Consider the following 21,643-nt stretch of genomic DNA (forward strand, 5'->3'; position numbering starts at 1 on the left):
TTCTACACACAGGAAGTATGAAAAAAGTAATAATGTCAACTCTTGTGTTAATGAAAGGGTAAAAACTGTTGATATAAAAGTACATTTTGCTAATATGAAGTTGCTAAAAGTCAGCTGTTAACCAGAAATATTACATTTAAAATTTAGAAAAATGACCCATCCTTTATAATATATGTGTCCAGGTCCTTGGCAAGATGGTTAAATCAATCTAGTCAATGGGTAAATAATCCTTTCCTACTACCCACTTCTTTCTTTATCGTTTAACTTTCTTCTTCATTTTTTGGTTCTGCACCTGTAGGTCTGATTCTGCTAGAGTTTCCATTCTGAGGAAGCCAAGACATTCTTAATTTGGTAGTGCACCTGGCTGTGAAGTATCTCATGATCTCTTTCTATGTGACGGTTGCACAATAAATCTAATGGGTGAAGTAATTAGGTAAAAACAGGCCTCCTAATTCCCCTAAATAAAAAAAAACCATATGAAGTGTTTGAAATGGACAATGTTTGAAATGTACAAAAATCATCTTTTGGAAGGAAATGAGTGGTGAATATGAAGGAATCTGAAATCAAATGTTATTGCATTTGATATTTTAAGATTTATATAGTGCAAAAACTGAGAGGTTGGGAAACACAAAATGGATCAAGAATAAATATCATTAGCAGTAATGAAGAAAAGGACATTTAGTATATTAAAGAAGGAATATCGCTTATGAAGTTGATTGCCTAAGTTTAGTCAATATTTTGTGCAAATCAAAGTGAGAGGATAGAAGAAAATTACTGGTGAAGTGAGTCTTGGAGTGATTTTGTGAAAAGGCTATGATATACGAAGAAAAGCAGCATCAGAAAAAAAAGAAAAATATCAAAAACATGTTTTCTGTTAGTTACTGTTCTTTTTTTTTTTGTTCCAACCACTACGGATCACATTTGTATAGTTTTAACAGAAACAGAGGGGCTACCACTCCACCATGCAGGTTGGCATTATCAAAAAACTACAAATACTATTTTTAATATTTTTAATTATCATCTATTAGTTCATACACAAACACATATGCGTGTAATGTGTACGTGCAAAATTATATATGTGCACAAATTATATGAAAAAAATTTTAAACTCACTAATGTTATTACTTGATATCAGTACATTCCTTATTTTTTAATATGTTCAGTTATAAACTTATTTAACTGAAGTAGAACATATATATTATTCCTAATATATATATTGCAATCTGTTCAAAGTGAACAATAAGCAACCTTCCACCCTGCACAATGAGGTGAGGATGATATGAGATGTAAATGAAGTATAGTCTTGTACAGACTCAGGCTGACCATTTCTAAGATGTGTGGTTAATTGAACCCCAACCACCAAAGTACACTGGTATCCACATATAAAAACAACCAATCGTTTTTTTTTTGTTTTTTTTTTGCCTCTGGGACCACATTAGATATTGCTTCAGAGTATGAGATGAATGATTTGTAGCATATGTAAAAATGCCATGCCTGACCAGGATTCGAACCCGGAACCTCTGGATGAGAGAATGAGACGCTACAGGATTTGAACCTGAGAATCTTCAACTTCAAAAATCAGCAAATATTATCTGTTAAATAGATAAATATTTTCAGTGTTTTTATTTCTTTTTTTCTTATTAATCATAATAAAAATGGCCTCAGAAAATGTTAAAATTCTTATTTACCATTTAAGAATCATAAATTCAACAAGTCACCATTAAAAAGTATACTAACCTAACAAACAAAATATTTGTAAAATTATTTTTAAGATAGTTTTAGAATTAACTATGAAACCAAAAAAAAATTACATCCACAATGATAAAAAATAACAAAGTAAACTGTAAAATCATGTGCGCTGTATCTGACAAATATTGAATCACACATTCATACAACACTTGCATCTAATCATGTAGTGATGTCTATTAATTACAAGTTGTAAAATTTAAACCTGAATTAGTAAAATGTGAAAGAATAGCTTTTATAGATAACATAATTAAACAATTTCCTGAAAAACCACAGTAGTAATATTTTGAATATATCTGTCATATCAAGTATTCTTGATTGAGGTAAGGATAAATAGAGATCAATATATTTCAATGACTGATTTTATATTTAAAGTTTTTGGGTCATGAAAAAAAATAGTCTAACTTCATTTAAATCCTATGAGTAAACTGGAAATTTTTAAATAAATTTAACTTAAAAAACTGGTAACCAATACGTGAAGAATTTTGTCCACAGGCAATACAGTGGATACCGGCGTTCTTTGGTGGAATGAAAAATGAAAAGATTATAAACTTATAGTGTTAAGAGATTTTAAAAAGTAAGCTTTTTAAAGTTTTATCATCCAAAATTATATATTGTCATCTAAGATAATATGGTTTTCACACCTAAGATTATAATTTATAAAGTGATATGTTCTTAAAATGTCACTAAACTGCGTAGTTACAAAATATCTCCTTAATGAAAAAATCCCGCCATCAGTAATCAATTTTTATTCTTCCTCTTTTTCCATGATGAAAATATTTTATTTACACTTATATATATGTGTGTGTGTGTAGATTTATTAAAAACAATGTAATGTGTGATACTTCTATTAGCCTGACATTTTCATTAATTTTTAATACGGTACTTATTAAAGATTGATCATTTTTAGCTAAATTAAAAGAAAAAATACAAGTGCATTATGCATGCAACACTGTTAATTTTTTTTCTTACATAAATACGTTAACATTTGCATTTCTATAAGTACTTTTTTTATTTAGTATTAGATAAAAAATATTGCAGAATAAAATTAAGTATAATAACGTATTTTATTGTACGGAAGTAATAGTAACCTGAAATGTGTTAATGTTTTTGTTAACATTTTTTCTTTCTTAGTTGCAACCACAATACTAAAAAAAAATAATAATTATAAAATTGTAGAATTATAGAATTTAATATAATGATAAAAATGAAAATATGATAAATTAAAAATCTCAATGATAAGTGTAGCTACTTTTCAATTATCATAATTTAATTTATTTCTAGAGAAACTTTAAAAAATATGTTTTGATAACATTAAATCAGAACGAAGAAAAGAAACGCTGTATTATCAAGTTACCACTATTTTGGCGTTTACGAACCTCAAACTTTTAGGTTAAGATTACACTTGCGACGTAGTAAGTAATTAGGCGAAAGGACTTAAATATCGCATAATGGTATGTTCTTGTTTGTCTTTATCCTATTGAGCAATTTTATTCTTGTTTAGATAATAGTTTACGTTTTTATCGTAATAATTTGTTTCTAAATTTATGTTAAATATGTCCCAAGAAGACTGATTTGACAATCCTTTGTGACGCGTGTAAAAACTTTTTTTTTATGTGATAAGCCTACTTTTAATTTATCTAATATACTCATGGTATAACTTAGTTTGATGCTACGATGGAATTACATTGCTTGTGAATTTTCAGTATATCGGATACTAAATGCTTTATTCGATAATGCGGTTGTGAAAGAGATTGTGATTAAATGTGTTTTGGGTGAAAGTGTTTAGATTATTACCTGTAAGGTTATTTTTCTAATCGGTGTTCACATAGTTGTTTATTTTTATCTTAGATAAAATTATTCTTAATTATTTCTTAAAATTATTCTTATGAATTAAAATTAAATATATTTTAATTCATAGTTTTAAAAAATTTATTCTCTGTTATATGCATGTTTGTTGTGATAATGAATTATTTATTTATTGATAAAACACTTACATCAATTATTATATTTCCATTATAATTATTGCTGCTGCAGAGGTGGGTCACATCTGTGCAGTCTGGATAGTAAAAACAAATAATATATGCAGATGTTATAAATAATAGTGTATTGGCAAATACTTGCACAATAATTAATGAAAATGATCTGCTTCTTTGCGCTTGTGTCAGAATACAGTCAGGAACATGGTAGAACATGTTCCTGACTGTATTCTGCCTCATTCCTGGATGGCATTGGTAATGTTTTTTTCAAATACTGCAGGGTGTGTGCATTGTTACTATAAACAATTTCTTTTAAGTAACCTCAGAAGGAAGTCTGGGCTAGTCGGATCTTAGCAGCCAGAATCCTTTAGAAATGATTCTTCCACCGAATAAATCCTATAGCATCTCCATAGTAAAGCAAGCTGTATGGCAAGTGGTGCTGTCCTTTTGGAACCAACAGTCATGCTCATCTTGTTGCAGTAAGGCTGTGAACTGTTGAATATTAGTAGACAGCAGCATCCACAGATTTTTCAAAAAACAAGGCCTATTATTCATTGCCTTGAAACCGCACACCATATGTCCAATTTTTGTAGATATAGGGCAGGTAAAAAGAAAATTTGCAGGTTTTTAGTTCCCCAGGTCTGGTAGTTCTGACTATTAACATACCCACCAAAGTAAAAGCATGCTTCATCTGTAAAAAAAATACTTCATCTAAAATGTCAATATTGCCTCTAATGAAGTTCTTGAACCATTGATAGTAGCAAACCCTTTTAGCATAATCAGCATTAGTTAGATAATAGAAAGCTCACATTCAGTATGGATAACATTTAAGCATTCTCCTCACTGTAGTGTGGAGTGAACCTAGTGCAGTGTTCATTTCCTGACTTAGTCTGCAAACATTTATGAAAAGATCTTGTAACTGTCGATTTAATGTTCTGTACAACTTGTGTCATTAAAACTGACCTGTGTTGAGCATGTTTCTGGTTATAACATTTTTTAACTAACTTTTGAATAACACTTCACTGGTACTAGCTTTTTAAATTTCTCCCTAAACATTTACTACACGCAACATGAGATATTTTGTCTTTAAATAAGTTTCCATTATGAATACACATCCTTCAATAGTTAAATGCATTTTAACAAACAACAACACATGATTATGCTACCTTGTTCAAAAGCCTATGTCAACACAGATTGAAATACTCAAATTTGCAGGAAATAATCAGCCCTCCCTCCACCCTCCAGCTCCTGTCATACCAACATTTCCTCATTATTTTACCTATCTCACACCAATATATGTATTTATTATAAATTACTGAGTGATGAGCCCTCTTTTAAATTGAACACTGTAATATAAAGATAACTTAAAGCTATTCTTATTTGTTAGACTTAAGTAACTAATAAAGATTCTTTGATCTATTAAAGATTAGTTACAATCTAGTTTGTTAATTGTAAGTTAAAAGTTCCACAAGAAAGTTCAAAATTCTGTACATAGGTTTCTTACACAATTTTTCAGCGTTTTTGAGATTATTATTTTCAAATGTTTTCCATTCATCTGGAAGTTATTAAAATAAAACATTGCACTAAACAGACAATTTATTTTGCCTTTATTCAATTATTCATTGAGATTTTAGATATTAAGTTTTTACTTCTAGTAATAAATATATCATCTTAAATTTATTCAAAAGGAATTTGTAATTGAGAGCAAGTATTTTTAATGCATACTTTTCCTGTAAATTTAAGGGTAGCGTTTTAGTACCATGTACATTATTTAAAAATTGTATTACTTTATGTACATTATTTAGTACATTCATTACTGTTTTATTACAAGAGCCCCATGCCGCAATATATGTTCCTATGCCATATACAAATCATACAGGTACTTATGTATTAACGGCACCGCAGCTACAGCTTTAGGTTATGTTGACTTCGTGTACTGACAAATCGTACGTATATAAAATAACCTAACTAAATATAACCTTCACTCGCTTTGCTTGCTAACCTAGGTACTTACGTATTAATGCCACCGCAGCTACAGCTTTATTTAAAAACAAAGTAGTCAATCGGATTTCAGTGGATTGATATTAATTGGATTTCGGTGCTATAACATTAAGGTTATATTATTAATAACCATAATTTTGTATATATTATGCATATCTAATGTTAATTATAAGAGGTTAGCAAGTGAAGCCAGCGTAGGTTATATTTAGTGTGTAATGCTTAAGAGACTGTATTCAGATGCTATTATTTTATATGTTTAAGTTTTTTTAACCTGGTATTAAATAAATAATATATGGATCCTTAGGAAACCATTTAACAATAAAAAAATAATTCAACATATATTTTGCTAAGACTAAAATTTGTAAAAGTCTAGTTTAATAATTTGTTATTATATACAATTATGGACATAGCCTAGCAATTGGTCAGTTTAATATTTAAGCTTAATTAATTAGACAAGGTTAGCAAGCATTAGCGTGTGTTTGCTGATATCGTATGAAGTTTAGTATACAGAATTGTTAGTTACTTATCTAAACTTTAACCTTCTTCTAAACCTTACTAAACTCAATTTAACTTAACTAAGTTATTTTGTAGTAATACACAGTTTGTTCAGTGGAAAAGGTGACTGATGCAAAATAAAATACAAGATGTGATTTGTTTTTCATTTTCATTATTTTTTATTCAGATTAGAGAGACTCCCTTGTGATTTTTACACAGATTTGATTATTAAATCATGGATACTAGTGTTCTTTGGTGGTTGGGTTTCAATTAACCACACATTTCAGGAATGGTCTAACTGAGACTGTACAAGATTACACTTGATTTACATTCATACAAATCATCCTCATTCCCTCCTCTTATTCTGCATGTGAAGAGTCTCTGACAGCTGACTCGACTGCACCTGGAAACACTGATGTCTCACTCACACTGTCTCCAGAATGTGCTCCCCATAGTCCGTAGACCACCTGTCCTCTTCTACTAGACCTCCGCCTGCCAGGAGAGGCTAGACCCGCCAGAATCACATGTAATAGCAAAAACTTACAAAAAATTGTAAGTCCAAAAACAAGAAAAATTTTTAAGTCAAAATGTAAACAAACAACAGCTGGGCTAATTTAAATAAACAATATTGCTGCCGAATTAGGCTATTCCAAAATAACGTAAAAAGTAAACAGGAAACTCCAAAAAACTAAAAAAACAATATAACTAAGCAATGAAATGAACAAAAAAAACAACAACCGAATATGTAGTATTGAACAGCAAGTATAGAGTGTCACAAAAACACAACCACTGTGAGTAATAACTCAACAATACTTTATGTTGTGGCTGCCCATATTGCTTACATTTTCTTTTCAGTTGAGAAAGTATGAAAAATAATTTATAAACAAAGTAGTTATTCAGTATCTAGCGTATAAATTGTATTATTAATAAATCCAAATTAAATGTGTTATTAGTAAATTACAAAATGAGTAATGTTGAAAGTGATTGCGAAGATAATATTCTAATTTATTCAAATGTACATGATGAGAGTGGAAAAAGAAAGGTATTCGGAATCCAGACTCATACAAAGTTAATAAAATTAAATTGCGTGGTTAACTGGTGTAATAATATTGTAGTGCAATAATGTTATAGCCTATTAATGTGAAGCACATGTATGCATGGGATAGTGCATATTAATTTCTAAAGTTACTGAAATTTATAAATTAAAGCCAATTTCCAAATTTTACTACAAATACGGTAAATAGTAAGAATTGATTTTACCTTTTAATTTGCTTTTTGTTAAATTTTTAATCAGGTTATTGGCAAGAATAACCGGTAATTTCTGTGCATCGTAATTCCAATATCATGTCATTGATAAAAATGGTGTAAAATTCAATTTTGTCAACAGGCTTTTATTAGTAGGCATTCTGTTTCTGCAGAAAGAATCTGATGTTTACAAAAACTTCTTTACAAGATGTTTCTCCTCATGATAGACGTGGTCACAAGAAAATAAAAAAAAAAAATTGTCTATTGCATATCGACTGTCATGAACCATATTAAATTATTTCCTCTTAAAATTAGTCACTACTATAACAAAGAAATTAAATATCTTGATGCATCATTTAATGTTAAGATTATGTTTGAATTATTTAAAAAAAAAATATCCAGATTCGGAAGTCAAATATTCATTCTATTATAAAACTTACAAAGAAAACTTTGATTATCGCTTTGGTTGTCCACAGATGTGAATGTGAAAGACTGAATTTAAAATTAAAAGATAATAATCTTAGTGCAGTAGCTAAATGTGTTGCAGCTGCTGAGCTTTTAGTCATAAAAGGAGTAATAAATTTTACTCTTCTTTGCATCAATAGACTGTACTTAGCAAAATTGAAGAAAGCATCATTTGCTTTTGACTACATGCAAAACATTTCTCTGCCATGTATTCCTATTCAGGAAATGTATTACTTGCGTCAATTATCAGTTGTTCCTTTTTCTGTTCATGACAAAAAGAATAACAACGCAATGTTCTTTTTGTATCATGAAGGAGACGCTCAAAAAGGTCCAAATGAAGTATTTTCATTCCTTTATGAGTACATTAATAACTATGAGTGGTTACTGAATTGCACTTGTAGTGATAACTATGCAGGCCAAAATTAGAACCATAAAGTTCTGTGTTGTCTTCTCTTTTTGACAGACAGCGAGCGATTCAGAGAAATTGTATATAGTCTCCCAATAAGAGGACACTCATTTTTGCCAGATGATCGTGATTTCACAGTTTTTAAAAGAAAGTTAAAAAGGCACGATAGGTATTATACAATGATGAAACTGATCATTCACTCATTGAAGAAAAATACATTTTTTATCAATAGAGTTGAAACAAAAAAATTACAGATTTTAAAAATTTGTGGTCGCAGTATTATAAAAAATATGCCTCATCACTTGAAACGATCACACAAAAACAACCAGAAAAAGGACTTGTTAAAATTTCTATTTATTATCAATTTAATTTTGATTTACAAAAACAGAGAGTTATTGGAGTAAATTTGTGAGTGGGTGTAATAAAAGTACCTTAAAATTAAACAAGGGTTCCAGGATACCAGAAGAATCATCAAACAAAGCTTATGAAAGGAAGTGTGTCATACTTAAAGACAAAATCAATGATTTACAAAATGCATGCAGTACATGCCAGAAGATGGAAATAGGTTTTTTAATGATGTAATACAAAATTGGCCACTAGAAGCAAAGACCGTAATGAAGTAGATTAATTCAAAAATAATGATATACTTTCAATTTCCCAAATTTTGTTCTTATGTATCATTCATTTTTGTTTAAAATGATACTGACTTTTGTATCTTTAACTGTTATCCTAGTTTTTCTTTATAATCACAGACTTAATTTTTTTCATGTTTACTCTATAAATCATATTTTAATTTAGAGTTTTGTGCACTTTGGACAATTTAATAATAATATAATCTGTATAAATATTAAATAATTAGCTATTATCCAATGATTTTTGTTCTTTAAAAATATAATGTTAAAACTACTATTGTGTTTATTTTTGAAACCCCCATTAGTCACCAATATTTAAAATGTTATTATAACACCAAGGAGCAATTTTTTTAGTTTGTAAGTACATGGTTAGAAAAGGTTTATACAGTAGATTTTACATGAATTTTTTCTCTTAACATTTTTTAAGAAAAATAGTTTTTTGTCTCCTGAAAAATTTGCACTAAATGACTTAATCGTGTTTCATAAATAAGTGATTCACATGATCACTAATATAAATCAGCCCTCCCACCTTCTGATAAAAAATGTAATCAGTCTGGTTCCTCTTTAGTCACAAGCTTTTAGCGTTCTTGTAATAGGTACTAAAAGTACCTATTATGTTTGCTACAAAAGCAATAAGCAACATATCCTCCTAAGTACTTAAGGTCTTCTTCAAATATACCAAATCTAAATGATTGTTTTTGATATGTACTGAGTAAATCTTTAAGATATGTAGTGATTTTTAAATTTGAAAGATCTATTTGGAGACACAATACCCAGGATGAACAAATATGGAGTTTTAACATTTTTTTCTTTTTTCATTTACTTCAGTTATATATGGAATATTTTTAGTGACATTTAAAAAAAAAATTGGTAAAATAACATCTTGTTTGCATTTAACTAAACTGCATTCTTTAAGTGTTATTGATGTATAAAAAAATAAATCTCAGTTTTTAAATAATAAAATTTTTATGAAATAAATGGTACATGCATATTTATAGTGTTTTCTTACTTCAGAACATGATCTTCCAATTCAGATAAATTTGGCAGTACATTGTCAGAGTCATGAGTAACTTCAGTTGGGTCAGCCAAGGCATTATTGCATGTATTGCAATATTCCGTTCTGCCTACTGGATTTGAAATACAAAATTTTTTGAATAATTTTTTATTCTGGATTACCTTTCCATGCAGTTGAAATAATGTGAGGTGACTGACTAAAGTACACTCCCTGTCAGTTAGTTCTCCATTCCACTACTGTTCTTTTGTCAGCATCCTATTACAAAAATCAATAATCTTGAAGGATTTATTAACTTTGACATCAAGTGATTGTAGAACCAAAGTACACCATTGATTATAATGTGCATCTCAACTAAACAAATTCTTTTTTTTCCTAGAAAAGTTGCATGTTAGATTCATGAAAATGTAATATTCTATTTACAGGTGATCTGCATTTGAAGGGAAATATTATATAACAATTTACCACTGGACATAAAAAGTTAACACACAAGATATTTTAAAATTACTTTAAAAGATTATTTAACCCAAAAAGAATATTCAGTTAATCAGTATTTAACAAAAATAAAAAAATCAGTAGTTTATTACTAGTTTGACTATTTCCATTTGTACCGTTGTGGTGTGATATTTCACTTGATTTTTTATTTTTTACATTGTCTGTTTACAGATGTATCTTTTAGAGTTGACAAAAATTATCACATAAACTAAATTTTGTTTAATAATGGAGGTTACAAATTTGTAATGTAATTTAGCAGGGTTGGCTAATCAAGTTGGAAAAATATCTTGATTTTTTGTGAAAAAAGTTGACATTTTTTTATAACAATTATTATAATGCATGAAAACATCCAAACATTTTAAGTTTAGTGCACATTGTTTTGCAAACCTGATTTGTCATTTTCAGAAACCATTACTTCTTCAAGGTCATCAACGTCCTATTACAAAAATCAAGTATAACAGGGAAGGAGATTTATTATTTTCTGCTTCTAAAGATTTAAGACCCAATGTATGGTATTCACTGAATGGGGAACGTCTAGGTACCTACAATGGTCATGCTGGTGCAGTATGGTGTATTGATGTCGATTGGCAAACAACAACTTTTATGACAGGAGCTGCTGATAATACCTTAAGACTATGGGACATTGCTACAGGTATAGGCTTGAATTATTATACTGTTTACTTTTAAAAATCTCGTGCAAAAAAAGCATTACTGTAAGTTACATCACACATCTAACATGTAAGTGATATCACAGTTTTATACTTCTAACCAAATAAGATAAATTAAGAAAGCAAAGATTTAAACACTAGTCCTTTATAAATGAGCTGTTCACTTTATAAGCAAGGGATGTGGTTTCTTGTCAGCCCAACTAACAGATGTCCTTTCTACGTGTGGATTATTATGTGATTCATTTACTCAAAGTTGCATAACAAATAAAGTCTGAACATCTCGTTTAAACATATGTTCAGGAGGTGCTTTCAACTTCTTCTATTGTTCATATGCACAAATCATTTGATGTGACCTGTAGTTATTGCTGATTATTTTTAATGGAATTTGATTCAAATATGTTTATTTTTTTTATACGTTTACCTAGAGGTTAATTATGTTTATGATTAATACCCCCTAACTGCGTGGATTATTTTGTTAATTGACAGCCAATCATGCTCTTGAACTGTAACTACATGTATTTCACTTTATATTCATGATACCAGTAGACAAATTTCAGTATAATTATATAACTTATAAAAAGACATGTATACATTATAAAAATTGCATTTCTTAACAAATAACAACAATTTATTTAATACTGTTAAAATTCACTAATGATCCAAGATCACATAAATTCCTCAGTATTACTAGAATAATTTTTCATACTCTCCCAAAAAAAATTATTATCATTGACACCGATACATTAACTGCATCCCCAGAACATAAATTTGTAAATATATCATCACATTCATCGTCACTATCTGATTCAAACTGAATAAAATCTAAATGTTCAAGATAACAGATTGTTCAGAAATAGAAGATGCTAATTCATCCAACAATTGTTCTATTTCAGCATTTTTCAAATGTTTGCTTATACTTACACCTGACGTGGTTTATTTTATAACCTTAAACCATCAACTAAAATAAGAAAACAATTTATACTTTACGCAAGCACCTGGTGTAAAAACAGAAACAAAACTAAGCATTATTACCACATTTTTCTTCAGAAAAACTAAATAAAATATAAATATATAACACAACCTCTGAAAATCAGTAGAAAGTCACTAAAATGTTATTATATGAAAATGTAACCAAGAATCTACGAACCAGATGCTTATGAAAGTCAAATTACAGAACAACTGATCGCATGAAACATGGAAAGAATGAGAAATGTTTTGTTCCTTTCAGACTTGATTATTATTCATTGTATAATAGTAATTATAAAGAAGAAACATTTTAAACCATACTAAATTTAGTTTTAAGACCTTTTAGTACAAATTGGAGTTTGTAAAGTGTAGAATCTGATGGCATGACATAATGCATAATATTACAGAAAAATGCATTGGGATGCAATACTTGACTGCGTAATATTATGGCAAAAAGGGCTAAATATCTTTATAGAGTCAAAATATTTTTATTGTAAAAATTTTGACCATTGTCAATAACAAATGGATGTTCTGCATTTTGGAGCATCATACATTTTGTAGATGCCTATCATATATTTTTTACTTGAAAACAGAAGTATTAGAATTACCAATTAATATATTTTCGTATTTCTGCCAAGTTCATCATTACTTAGTCTAATATTATTACTTTCTGTGCTTACTGATGAAACTTAACCTTATTTCATTAGTGGAAACCAACATTGTTCTTCAGTATTGACATTATTTTGAGTGTTTCAAGCATTGTTAGAAGTATTCAGTTTAATTTAATTAAATTGCATTAAAAATGTTTCTATTAAATTAAATTGTATTAAAAATGCTTCAACAAAGTTATGATGTTTTAGAGCAAACATGTCTAATATGTGACCAAAATCTGAATGAGATTGGTTAATTGGTGCCTAGACTTCTATTTCCTTCAAACTTATTATAATAACTAATATTGACTATTTAAAGTGTTCAGCAACATTTCTTTGTTTTCTGTATGGATTTTTTTTTAATGAAGTTCTCATTAGTGTTCTTAAAATGGTAGTAAATAACAATAGTTCTTTAAACTGAAAACTAAAAAAGTATTATTTTTTAATGTATATTTTTTTGAAAGTTGCATGAAGGTTTTTTGAAAATTTTACAATATGCACAGCAGTAAAAATTATATAATATTGTTTTGAGAAAATCAATTTTGTATTTTATTTTGAATAAATAGTTATTTTTCAATAATATTATGAAAATTGCATGCTGCAAGTGCCAAAAAATTCTGAAAAAGATATTGCAGCAATATATTTTACTGAACAATATTGAACATTTTTTTAAATTTTACAAACCATTGTTTTAGATTTCAAATTCAAAATTTTGTAAACTAATCGTAATCTGCAATGCAGAAATATGAAATCTAGTGTACAGTTTAGTTTGATTATTGGAATGACAATTGTTCATCATGGTATTTATACTTCACATTAAATTTTTACTTCATTAACATTTTTATTTCTGTTTATTTATTCTTTAGGTGTTGAAATTGGTAAAATTGATACAGCCTCATCTGTTAGGACATGTGCATTCAGTTATTCAGCAAATATGGCTGCATATTCAACAGATAATACTATGGGAAAACAATGTGAAATATTTATTGTTGATGTTAGAGGAGCTGACAGTAGTATTGGTAAGTTAACATGATATTCATTTTCTAATTAAAAACTATTGATTGAATACACAATATTCTGAAAAAAAGTTTTTTTATTTCTTTTAATTAAGAAAAATTATTCTATAGAACATGACTAAATACTTTAATTATTTTTAATTTTATTCTGTTGAAATGTCTTATTTTAATCAATTCTTAACTGTCAAGCATAGTAGTGCTCCTGTATAATATAAATCTTTAATCTATACTACTACATTAGGATTAAACCAATTCCCTCACCGGTTGCAAGGATTCAGCGGTGAAGTGAGATATTTCAGAACTTTTTATTTAAGTAAGTTTTTATCTTAACATGAATGTTTCTACAGAAGTAAGTCATGCTACTTAATTTTAAAAAAATAAAGCTTGACAAATGGGCACAGTTATGATCAAAACTTTTCTACTTTGTCATAACATGGTCAATGTAATGCGTGCAACTTCTTGAATTTTTAATTTTAGTTCCACTAAAGTTTGCAGTTGCTCATTCTTGCCTCAGGAATGTTGTGACCTTGCTTGTGTAATGTACTGCAGTAATGGTTCCTTCATTGTCTTGAAAAACAAACAATCCTGTAATGCCAAATGACGAATGTGCACACCACACTGTGACCTTCAGACACAATTCTGAATGTAACTGAAGTGGATTTTCAATAATCCAGTATCGACTATTCTACCTATTTAAATAACTGTTCAGGTGAAAATTAACTTAATCTGACATAAACATATGGTGATTTAGTTTTCATCACATGCAAACGCTGTAACATTTGTTGACAAAAATTCATGTGAGCAACCAAATCAGCGTCTTTTAATTATTGGCATTCTAACAATTTTTGCTGCTTCTTTTTGTTTTAAATATAATTTGGGACCCAGTTTCCTCAAACATTTTAATCCGCAAAATAATCTTCATACAGTTGTCACAGTAACTACTTTTTTTAAAACAGTTTTATACAGAAAGTATGATGTGCATTTGACCACTGTTCCATGTTTATGAAACGGCATTAAATGACCGACAATAAATAAAGTTCAGCACCCTCATGCAAACTTAAAACGAATAAGCAAGCTTTTAAATTTTCCCATCTCGCTGATATCCCTTGTATTAGCCTGACAGCATAGTATGCTAATGTGAAATTTACACTAAATATAATTTAGTATATGTACTAATTATGAAGAGTGAATAATAAATCAATGCAATCTTGATAGACATGTGCCAGTAGGTGTATCTCAATCAAAAGAAAATCAATATTTGCAAAGTACTGCATATGGTAAACTGTGGAGTATTATAGTGAAAAGTATTCAAATTCAGTTAAGTAAAGTATATGCAGCTAGTAAATATAAATAGCGCTATCTCAGAACCATCTTCCAATGACAGACTACTATCTAGATTTTAATAAATTGATATGTTTTTCTGCTAGGATGCAGTTTGTTAAATTATTTATTATAGAAATTAAGTAAAAACATTTTATTTATCTATTATGTCTTTATCACAGATATGATAAAACAAATAGCTTGGATTAAGCTATTTTAGATAAATCTGTATTAGCTTGGATTTTGTAGTAGTGTACTGTAGTTTGTAGCTATTTTCATAGTATTTAATATATACTTATATGAACTAAACTAAGGTAATTATTGTTACTTTATCATTAAAATTTAATTTTACTGAAATACCTAAGTTTAATTTTTCAAAACTAACCTAAAATGACCACTTGCTCTTATGCTACATTCCCCACACAGTTCGTTTTGTGATTTAGTCTAAAACTTTTCAGCAGTATCCAAAAACTCACTTTTAAACTTCAATTTAATTTTTTTTTAAATAAAAAAATTTTAGGAATAAAATGTGGTGAGTTAATACATGAGATGAAAAGGTGTATGTATAGAAACTAGTTTTCGTTGCAATGAAAGATTTATAGTGGTCTTTTTTTTTTCTGGATTCCTTCACACAACTACTTAAACATATTCATTAAATTAAAAGCCAATAATTGTCTGATAAGGAGAAAATTTTTTTCTGTGAAACTCCCTATTGTAAAAAAAATTCTTGAGAATTATTGTCATATTCTTGACTTGCCCTGTCTACTGGGTTGTCAGAAGCTGCAGATATTCTCAACAAGACAATTGCAGCTTAGTCTTAAATTTTTTTTTAACCCAATTGTTAGTTTTTGTATTGACTCTTATTGAATCTTTACTTATATGTTTAAGAAGAATTTCAAAGATGGTGGTTGCTATTGCTTTAGAAGTCAGTTGACAAGGAAATCAATTTTGGTCATGGTATGACATAAGTTTAGATCACTGTGAGATTATATGTACCCAACAAATAAAATACCTACTGCATTTGCAGTTCCTTGAATGGTTAGTATGAATATGTTGCTGAATTTTGTCAAAGTTTTTAGGAGTTATGTTTGTGTGAGGTTTATCATTGTTCATCCCAACCTCCCCAACCCTGTTGGTGAAGACACTCACCTTGTGGTAATTCTGGTCGCCACACCACCCACTCAATTCCGAGCCCAAGGGGCTTTACCAGAGGTTGTCTTTAGACCCTCTAACTGATTACATCTCACAGTCGGGCCAGGCCAGGTGTTCGTCGAGATCACATCGATGCAAATGCCTCAGCAGACATTTACATCAGTAAAAATTATTTTCTCAGCCGCCTTTACTTTAGGCTTCATTCGGATATCTTCACTCTTCTTTTCCTACAATATCACCCTCTGAACTAACTAACTGAGTGCAGAAGTGAGAACCCCACGCCTAGTCCAGTTTTAATACAAACACTTGTGACTGTAAATGCCTCAATCATCAACTAAGTAACAAGTCAGTACAATGCTAAACTCATACGTACAATATGTATTATATATAACAATGAAACTCAGACCTACATTCCATCACCCACTATAAACATCATACCTGAAGACCACCCTTGGCAATACAGCACCACACCTCAACAGCTGCATGGACTACCATGCCCTCAGTAATGCAAGTCAGCTTCCCTCCCACCGACAGCAACTTTGCCACTCAACTTCAACAATATCACTGTTTTTTTTAATTAATCGAGGTTCATTGCCAGAATGCCTTCCGACTGGCCACAGTTAAACAGTATGAAATATTAGAATAGTGGTTTTTCTCTACTTTATAGTCCTGTAACATTTTTATAAACTTTGAATTATCATAAATCATTTTTTAATTAAAGAAATGTTCTATTCGTATTTTTGTTATTTATGATAACCTCTGGTAGAAGGAAGACTGTCGAAGAAATATTCATCTAAAAAATGGTGCCAGGTGTAAAAAATTTTGAATCTCTATTTTAAATTATAGTTTTGTTCAATGCGCTATTATAGTTTTATCGCTGTTTGGGCTGGACCTATTGTGGATTCTAATCTAAATGACTTGTTATAAGTCATTGCATGAATTTCCCACTGTTTCAGGATAGTATTCATGCAGGTATAAGCTGACCCCTTCCTAATAATCAAGATAGAATGAATGGTTTGGTATAACTAGTTTGAAAGAACACGCAAGCACAGTCTGTTATAGGTGGTTTTAACTATTATTTCATGTAATTCAAAAGTCAGCACAAAGGCTAGCAGTGCTCTACTTAGTTATGAAATATTTTAATGTTCCTCTAAATACTTCTTTCACTAGACAAATGAATTCATATGATATCTGTACCTTTCATCATTCTTACATTTTATCTGTTAAAAGGTCTGCATTCCTTCGGAGGAGAATGTAATTGATTTCCTTGTTAGTTTGGTAGTTTTTCCATCAGGAGAAACTGACATCTGTTTTACAGATACTGTATTATAAGAACCTTGTTCCTTGGATTTCCACTGTTTTAATTAATCTGTTTATTATTAATGCTGATGATACTTACATAAAAGATGCTAGAATCATCTGTTATTGGAGGTCATCATTAAAATAGTATGTAAAATTCAGTTTTCAATGAAATTGTTCCAAGTTTTTTTGTGATTTTTAAAAACTTTGAATTTTGTTTGCTGCTGTAATATTATATTTAGTTTAAAAGCATTAAAAAAAAAATACCTATGTATAAAATTAATTATTTAATATTTTATATAATCATTTTTTTTTTACAGGTGATTCTCAGCCTATAATGCGAATCAGTGTAGAACCATCACCAAAAGTTACATCATTGTTATGGGGCCCATTAGATGAAACTGTCATTACAGGACATGAGAATGGTGAAATAATACAATGGGATCTAAAGGTAAATAATTTTCATTAAAAGGGTTTAATATGTACATTTATTAACTTCATTTCTTTACAGATGCTCTTGCTTACAGCCTCTATGTAATGTCTAACCGTGTAATACACCTTAGTCATGTTAATAAGTTGTAAATTATAATTTTATTGAAACTTTTCTTGTTCTTTGGGTGTTTTTTATTTTAGTATATGTAACTTGAAATCAAATTCAGTTAACTTATTTTGGTATGTTTTTAATGGCTTTCATGTATTCATTTAAGTTCAGCATTCTTGAGAACTTTGTCAAAGTAAATATTGGCATTTGAAATTAAATGTAAAACCATCAGATTGTTTCTCAACAATCACAAGATATAAAATTTGAAAAAAAGTTTCCTCACTGTTCTCAGGATAATCATTACCATTTACTGTATGAATAACTAACATTTTCCTTGTAATGCAAATCAAATCATAGCTTCCTTCCTGTTTACTGATATAATTAAGAGTATTGTATTTATTATTTTAACAGAATTGTAATATTACTTTTTTTTTATTTACAGCAAGGTATAGCATTTAATAACGTTAAAGAACACGCTGCTTCAATTAATGACATGCAAATGAGCAAAAATGGTACTATGTTTATTACAGCTAGTAAAGATTCAACAGCAAAGTTGTTTGGTACAGAAGATTTAATGTTACTTAAAACATATAAAACTGAAAGGCCTGTTAACAGTGCTGCCTTATCTCCTATACTTGATCATGTAAGCTTTCTTATTATGTTAATTGTATATTAAACTTTGTTTAATGTCTGGTTGGTGTGTGGCTGTAAAGTTTATCACTTTTATACATAGTAATACTAAAATAAAGAAAGAAGTACATCAGATATGTTTTTGAAAGAATCTGCTTATTTGTTTTTAGATTCTTTATAGATAGAAAAGGGAAAAGATTTTTTGCTATTCAGCTATTTAAAAGAAGACAGTTGGACTAAAATAAATCATACCCGTATCTTTTAACAGTAATTGTTAATGATAACAGTCTTTGGTATGTTTCTAATCTATTAAATTTTATCTGAAACATTCTGAGTTATCTTAGAAAAAAAGCAAATTAATATAAATTAAGTGCAAAAATTAATAATTATAACGCATTGTTTTATTCTAACATCCCCTGTTAAGTGGTGTGTAGTTGAATATCATTGACTGTTTAATGCAAGAAATCTAATTGTTCACCCGGTGTTCATGAATATCAGATTTATAACTAAAGTAAAAAATCTGATGTGGACATCACATGACTTCCTTGTACGACTATTAAATTGCATACATATATTTTTAAAAGAACATAAAATTTTATTTCACTAATAACTCGTAGATATATTTTTTTGTTATTGAATTATTATTTGTTGTAAACATTTTTTTACAATCACAGGTAAATAATTATTAATAAATCAGTATGTTCAAATTAAAAAAAAAGGAAATTAAGTTGAATTCAAACCAATGTTCCCTTCTTCTTGTAAGATCCAAATATTTAATTTATTAAAATCTTATTTCTCTGGAACCAATAAAAATAAGTACCACTTATGATATATCGTTGAAAAGCTTTCAATGAGGGGATTATTACTGCAGTTAAGAAAAAGTCCAAAATCCAAATAGTTTGGGATTTTGGGCTTTTTTTGAATAATTTTGGTCAAGTTGATTGCAGTTAAAAGGGGAGGTGCACAACTAGATGTTACAAATGTCCTAAATCCAAAATTTCAACATCCTCCTACTGCTAATCGTTTTTTAGTTTTGCGAGATGCATACAGATGTCACCCTGAAACTAGTCATAGTGGATATTTCTGTTGAAATCTGAAATTTTTCGTAATGTGAATTGTATATGTAAGCACTAATTGTACTATTGGACAAACTTTTATGTACCTTCCTGCCATATTCCTACACCATTACTTCATAAAAAAAAGTAGTCATTGTTTTCTTTTCAAGCTTCATCACTTAAAATTCCTTGCTCCCAAAAGTTTTTCACTAATCTTTTTTACTAGTCTTTATTTTAAATTCAGAAAAATATTATAATGTTTAAAATAGTCTTTTACCACAAAAAATAACTATTTTAATAAAATGGTATTATAGGAAAAGAAAGCAGCTATCATCTCTGTTATTTCAGAAACACCAGTTACAGTTTCCTCCTATTGGTTGGATGTGTGCCACTTAATTAAAGGTGCTCACATTGAACACTTACAAGGAAAACTAAGAGTTATACTTTGATTTATTACTGTAAGAGTTAAGAGATATTAAATAACTTTAAAACTCTGATAATATTTTTGTGTACACCCCAATATTGTTTTTAAATGTTTATATCTGTATGCCATTTAACTGTGTTTTTTTATGTTGGCAGATTGTACATTTTTGATATGTACCTTCCTTTATCACATGATTGTAAGCTCCATGAATTTACAAATTCATTTTAAATTAGGATGCAAAGTCGAAATAATTGGATTAAAAAGTTAAATAAATTCATTAACCTGCATTTGGTTTTTTGAACCAGCAGAATCTTAAAAACAACAAATTGTTATATGAGAGGACTTTTCTTTGTAGTCATTTTCACTATTTTTTACTTTTTTCTTCAGTGTAACCATAAAAATATTAATTCTTCATGAAGGAAATATTCATTAATTTACAGGATTTCCAGAAGTAGATTTTGTAAATATTCATTCATTTTGTTTCATTGTTGGATGTTGAGGCATTTTCAGAATATAAGTTTTTTCTATTTAGTTAATTTTCATGTTTTATTATTTTAATTCTAAGGAGAATATAAGTACAAAACTATTAAGATACTTTTAATTTCATGTACTTCTTGATACACTTTCATAAATATATTTCAATAACTACTTATCTTCATTCGTCTTCAAAATGTCTCTTCAACAAAAACAAGTATCCTAATTAAAAAAAATAAATTGTTTTCTTGTAAAGGTTGTGCTGGGTGGTGGTCAGGAAGCTAGTGAAGTAACTACTACATCTACACGTGCAGGTAAATTTGATTCAAGATTTTATCATCTTGTTTTTGAAGAAGAGTTTGCTAGAGTTAAAGGACATTTTGGACCAATTAATTCTCTTGCTTTCCATCCTGATGGTAAGAGTTATGCTAGTGGAGGTGAAGATGGTTATGTTAGAGTACAAAATTTTGATCAGTCTTATTTTGAATTCTGCTTTGATTATTAATTTCTAAATGGTAGATATTATTTAAAATTATTTTTTAATGTTTTTTTAAATATACTTTTTTGTTGATTTATTTCTGAAATAAAAATTATGATACGATTTAAGATTTTTTTTTTTTTTTTATAATTACTTCATCTTGTATAAGTTCTTGAATTCTTGTCATGGTTGTTGATGTGAGCATTTATTACATATGAAAAAATGCCAAGCCTAACCGTTATTCCAACCCAGATCTTTCTGGATGAAAGACAAAGATACTATACTATTACTCTGCTGTGTGCTGTAGGTTGGTGGATTATTTTTTTTTGGTTTTTAATTTAAGGAAGTTCATAGCGATTCAAAATAATTGTTACTCTATAGAATTTGAATAAAATATTTCTCTTAATACTACATAGTATTCAACCACTACTGAGGTTATACTGTTCTGTATCACCTACATAAGTAACACTAGAGCTAAAAATAAGAAAAAAAGT

At 28.9% G+C, this 21,643-nt stretch overlaps 1 protein-coding gene across 1 annotated transcript; it reads left to right on the forward strand.

The window, feature by feature from the left end:
* Nucleotides 1–3,064: 3,064 nt before the first annotated feature.
* eIF3i (eukaryotic translation initiation factor 3 subunit i) lies at nucleotides 3,065–21,277 on the forward strand. Its single transcript, XM_075372951.1, has 6 exons — nucleotides 3,065–3,200; nucleotides 10,882–11,128; nucleotides 13,627–13,779; nucleotides 17,868–17,998; nucleotides 18,531–18,731; nucleotides 20,928–21,277. Exons 1-6 carry the CDS (start codon nucleotides 3,198–3,200, stop codon nucleotides 21,174–21,176), a joined length of 984 nt encoding a protein of 327 aa, XP_075229066.1. The 5' UTR covers nucleotides 3,065–3,197; the 3' UTR covers nucleotides 21,177–21,277.
* The last annotated feature ends 366 nt before the right edge of the window (nucleotides 21,278–21,643 follow it).

The sequence above is a fragment of the Lycorma delicatula genome, chromosome 8 (assembly GCF_047948215.1).
Source record: "Lycorma delicatula isolate Av1 chromosome 8, ASM4794821v1, whole genome shotgun sequence".
Classification (NCBI taxonomy): domain Eukaryota; kingdom Metazoa; phylum Arthropoda; class Insecta; order Hemiptera; family Fulgoridae; genus Lycorma; species Lycorma delicatula.

What these genes read in the sequence shown, in the direction of transcription:
- eIF3i (XM_075372951.1), top strand. An exon ending in AGGAGCTGACAGTAGTATTG is followed by an intron (nt 13,780 to 17,867) that starts GTAAGTTAACAT and finishes TTTTTTTTACAG; the next exon opens with GTGATTCTCAGCCTATAATG. An exon ending in TATCTCCTATACTTGATCAT is followed by an intron (nt 18,732 to 20,927) that starts GTAAGCTTTCTT and finishes TTTCTTGTAAAG; the next exon opens with GTTGTGCTGGGTGGTGGTCA.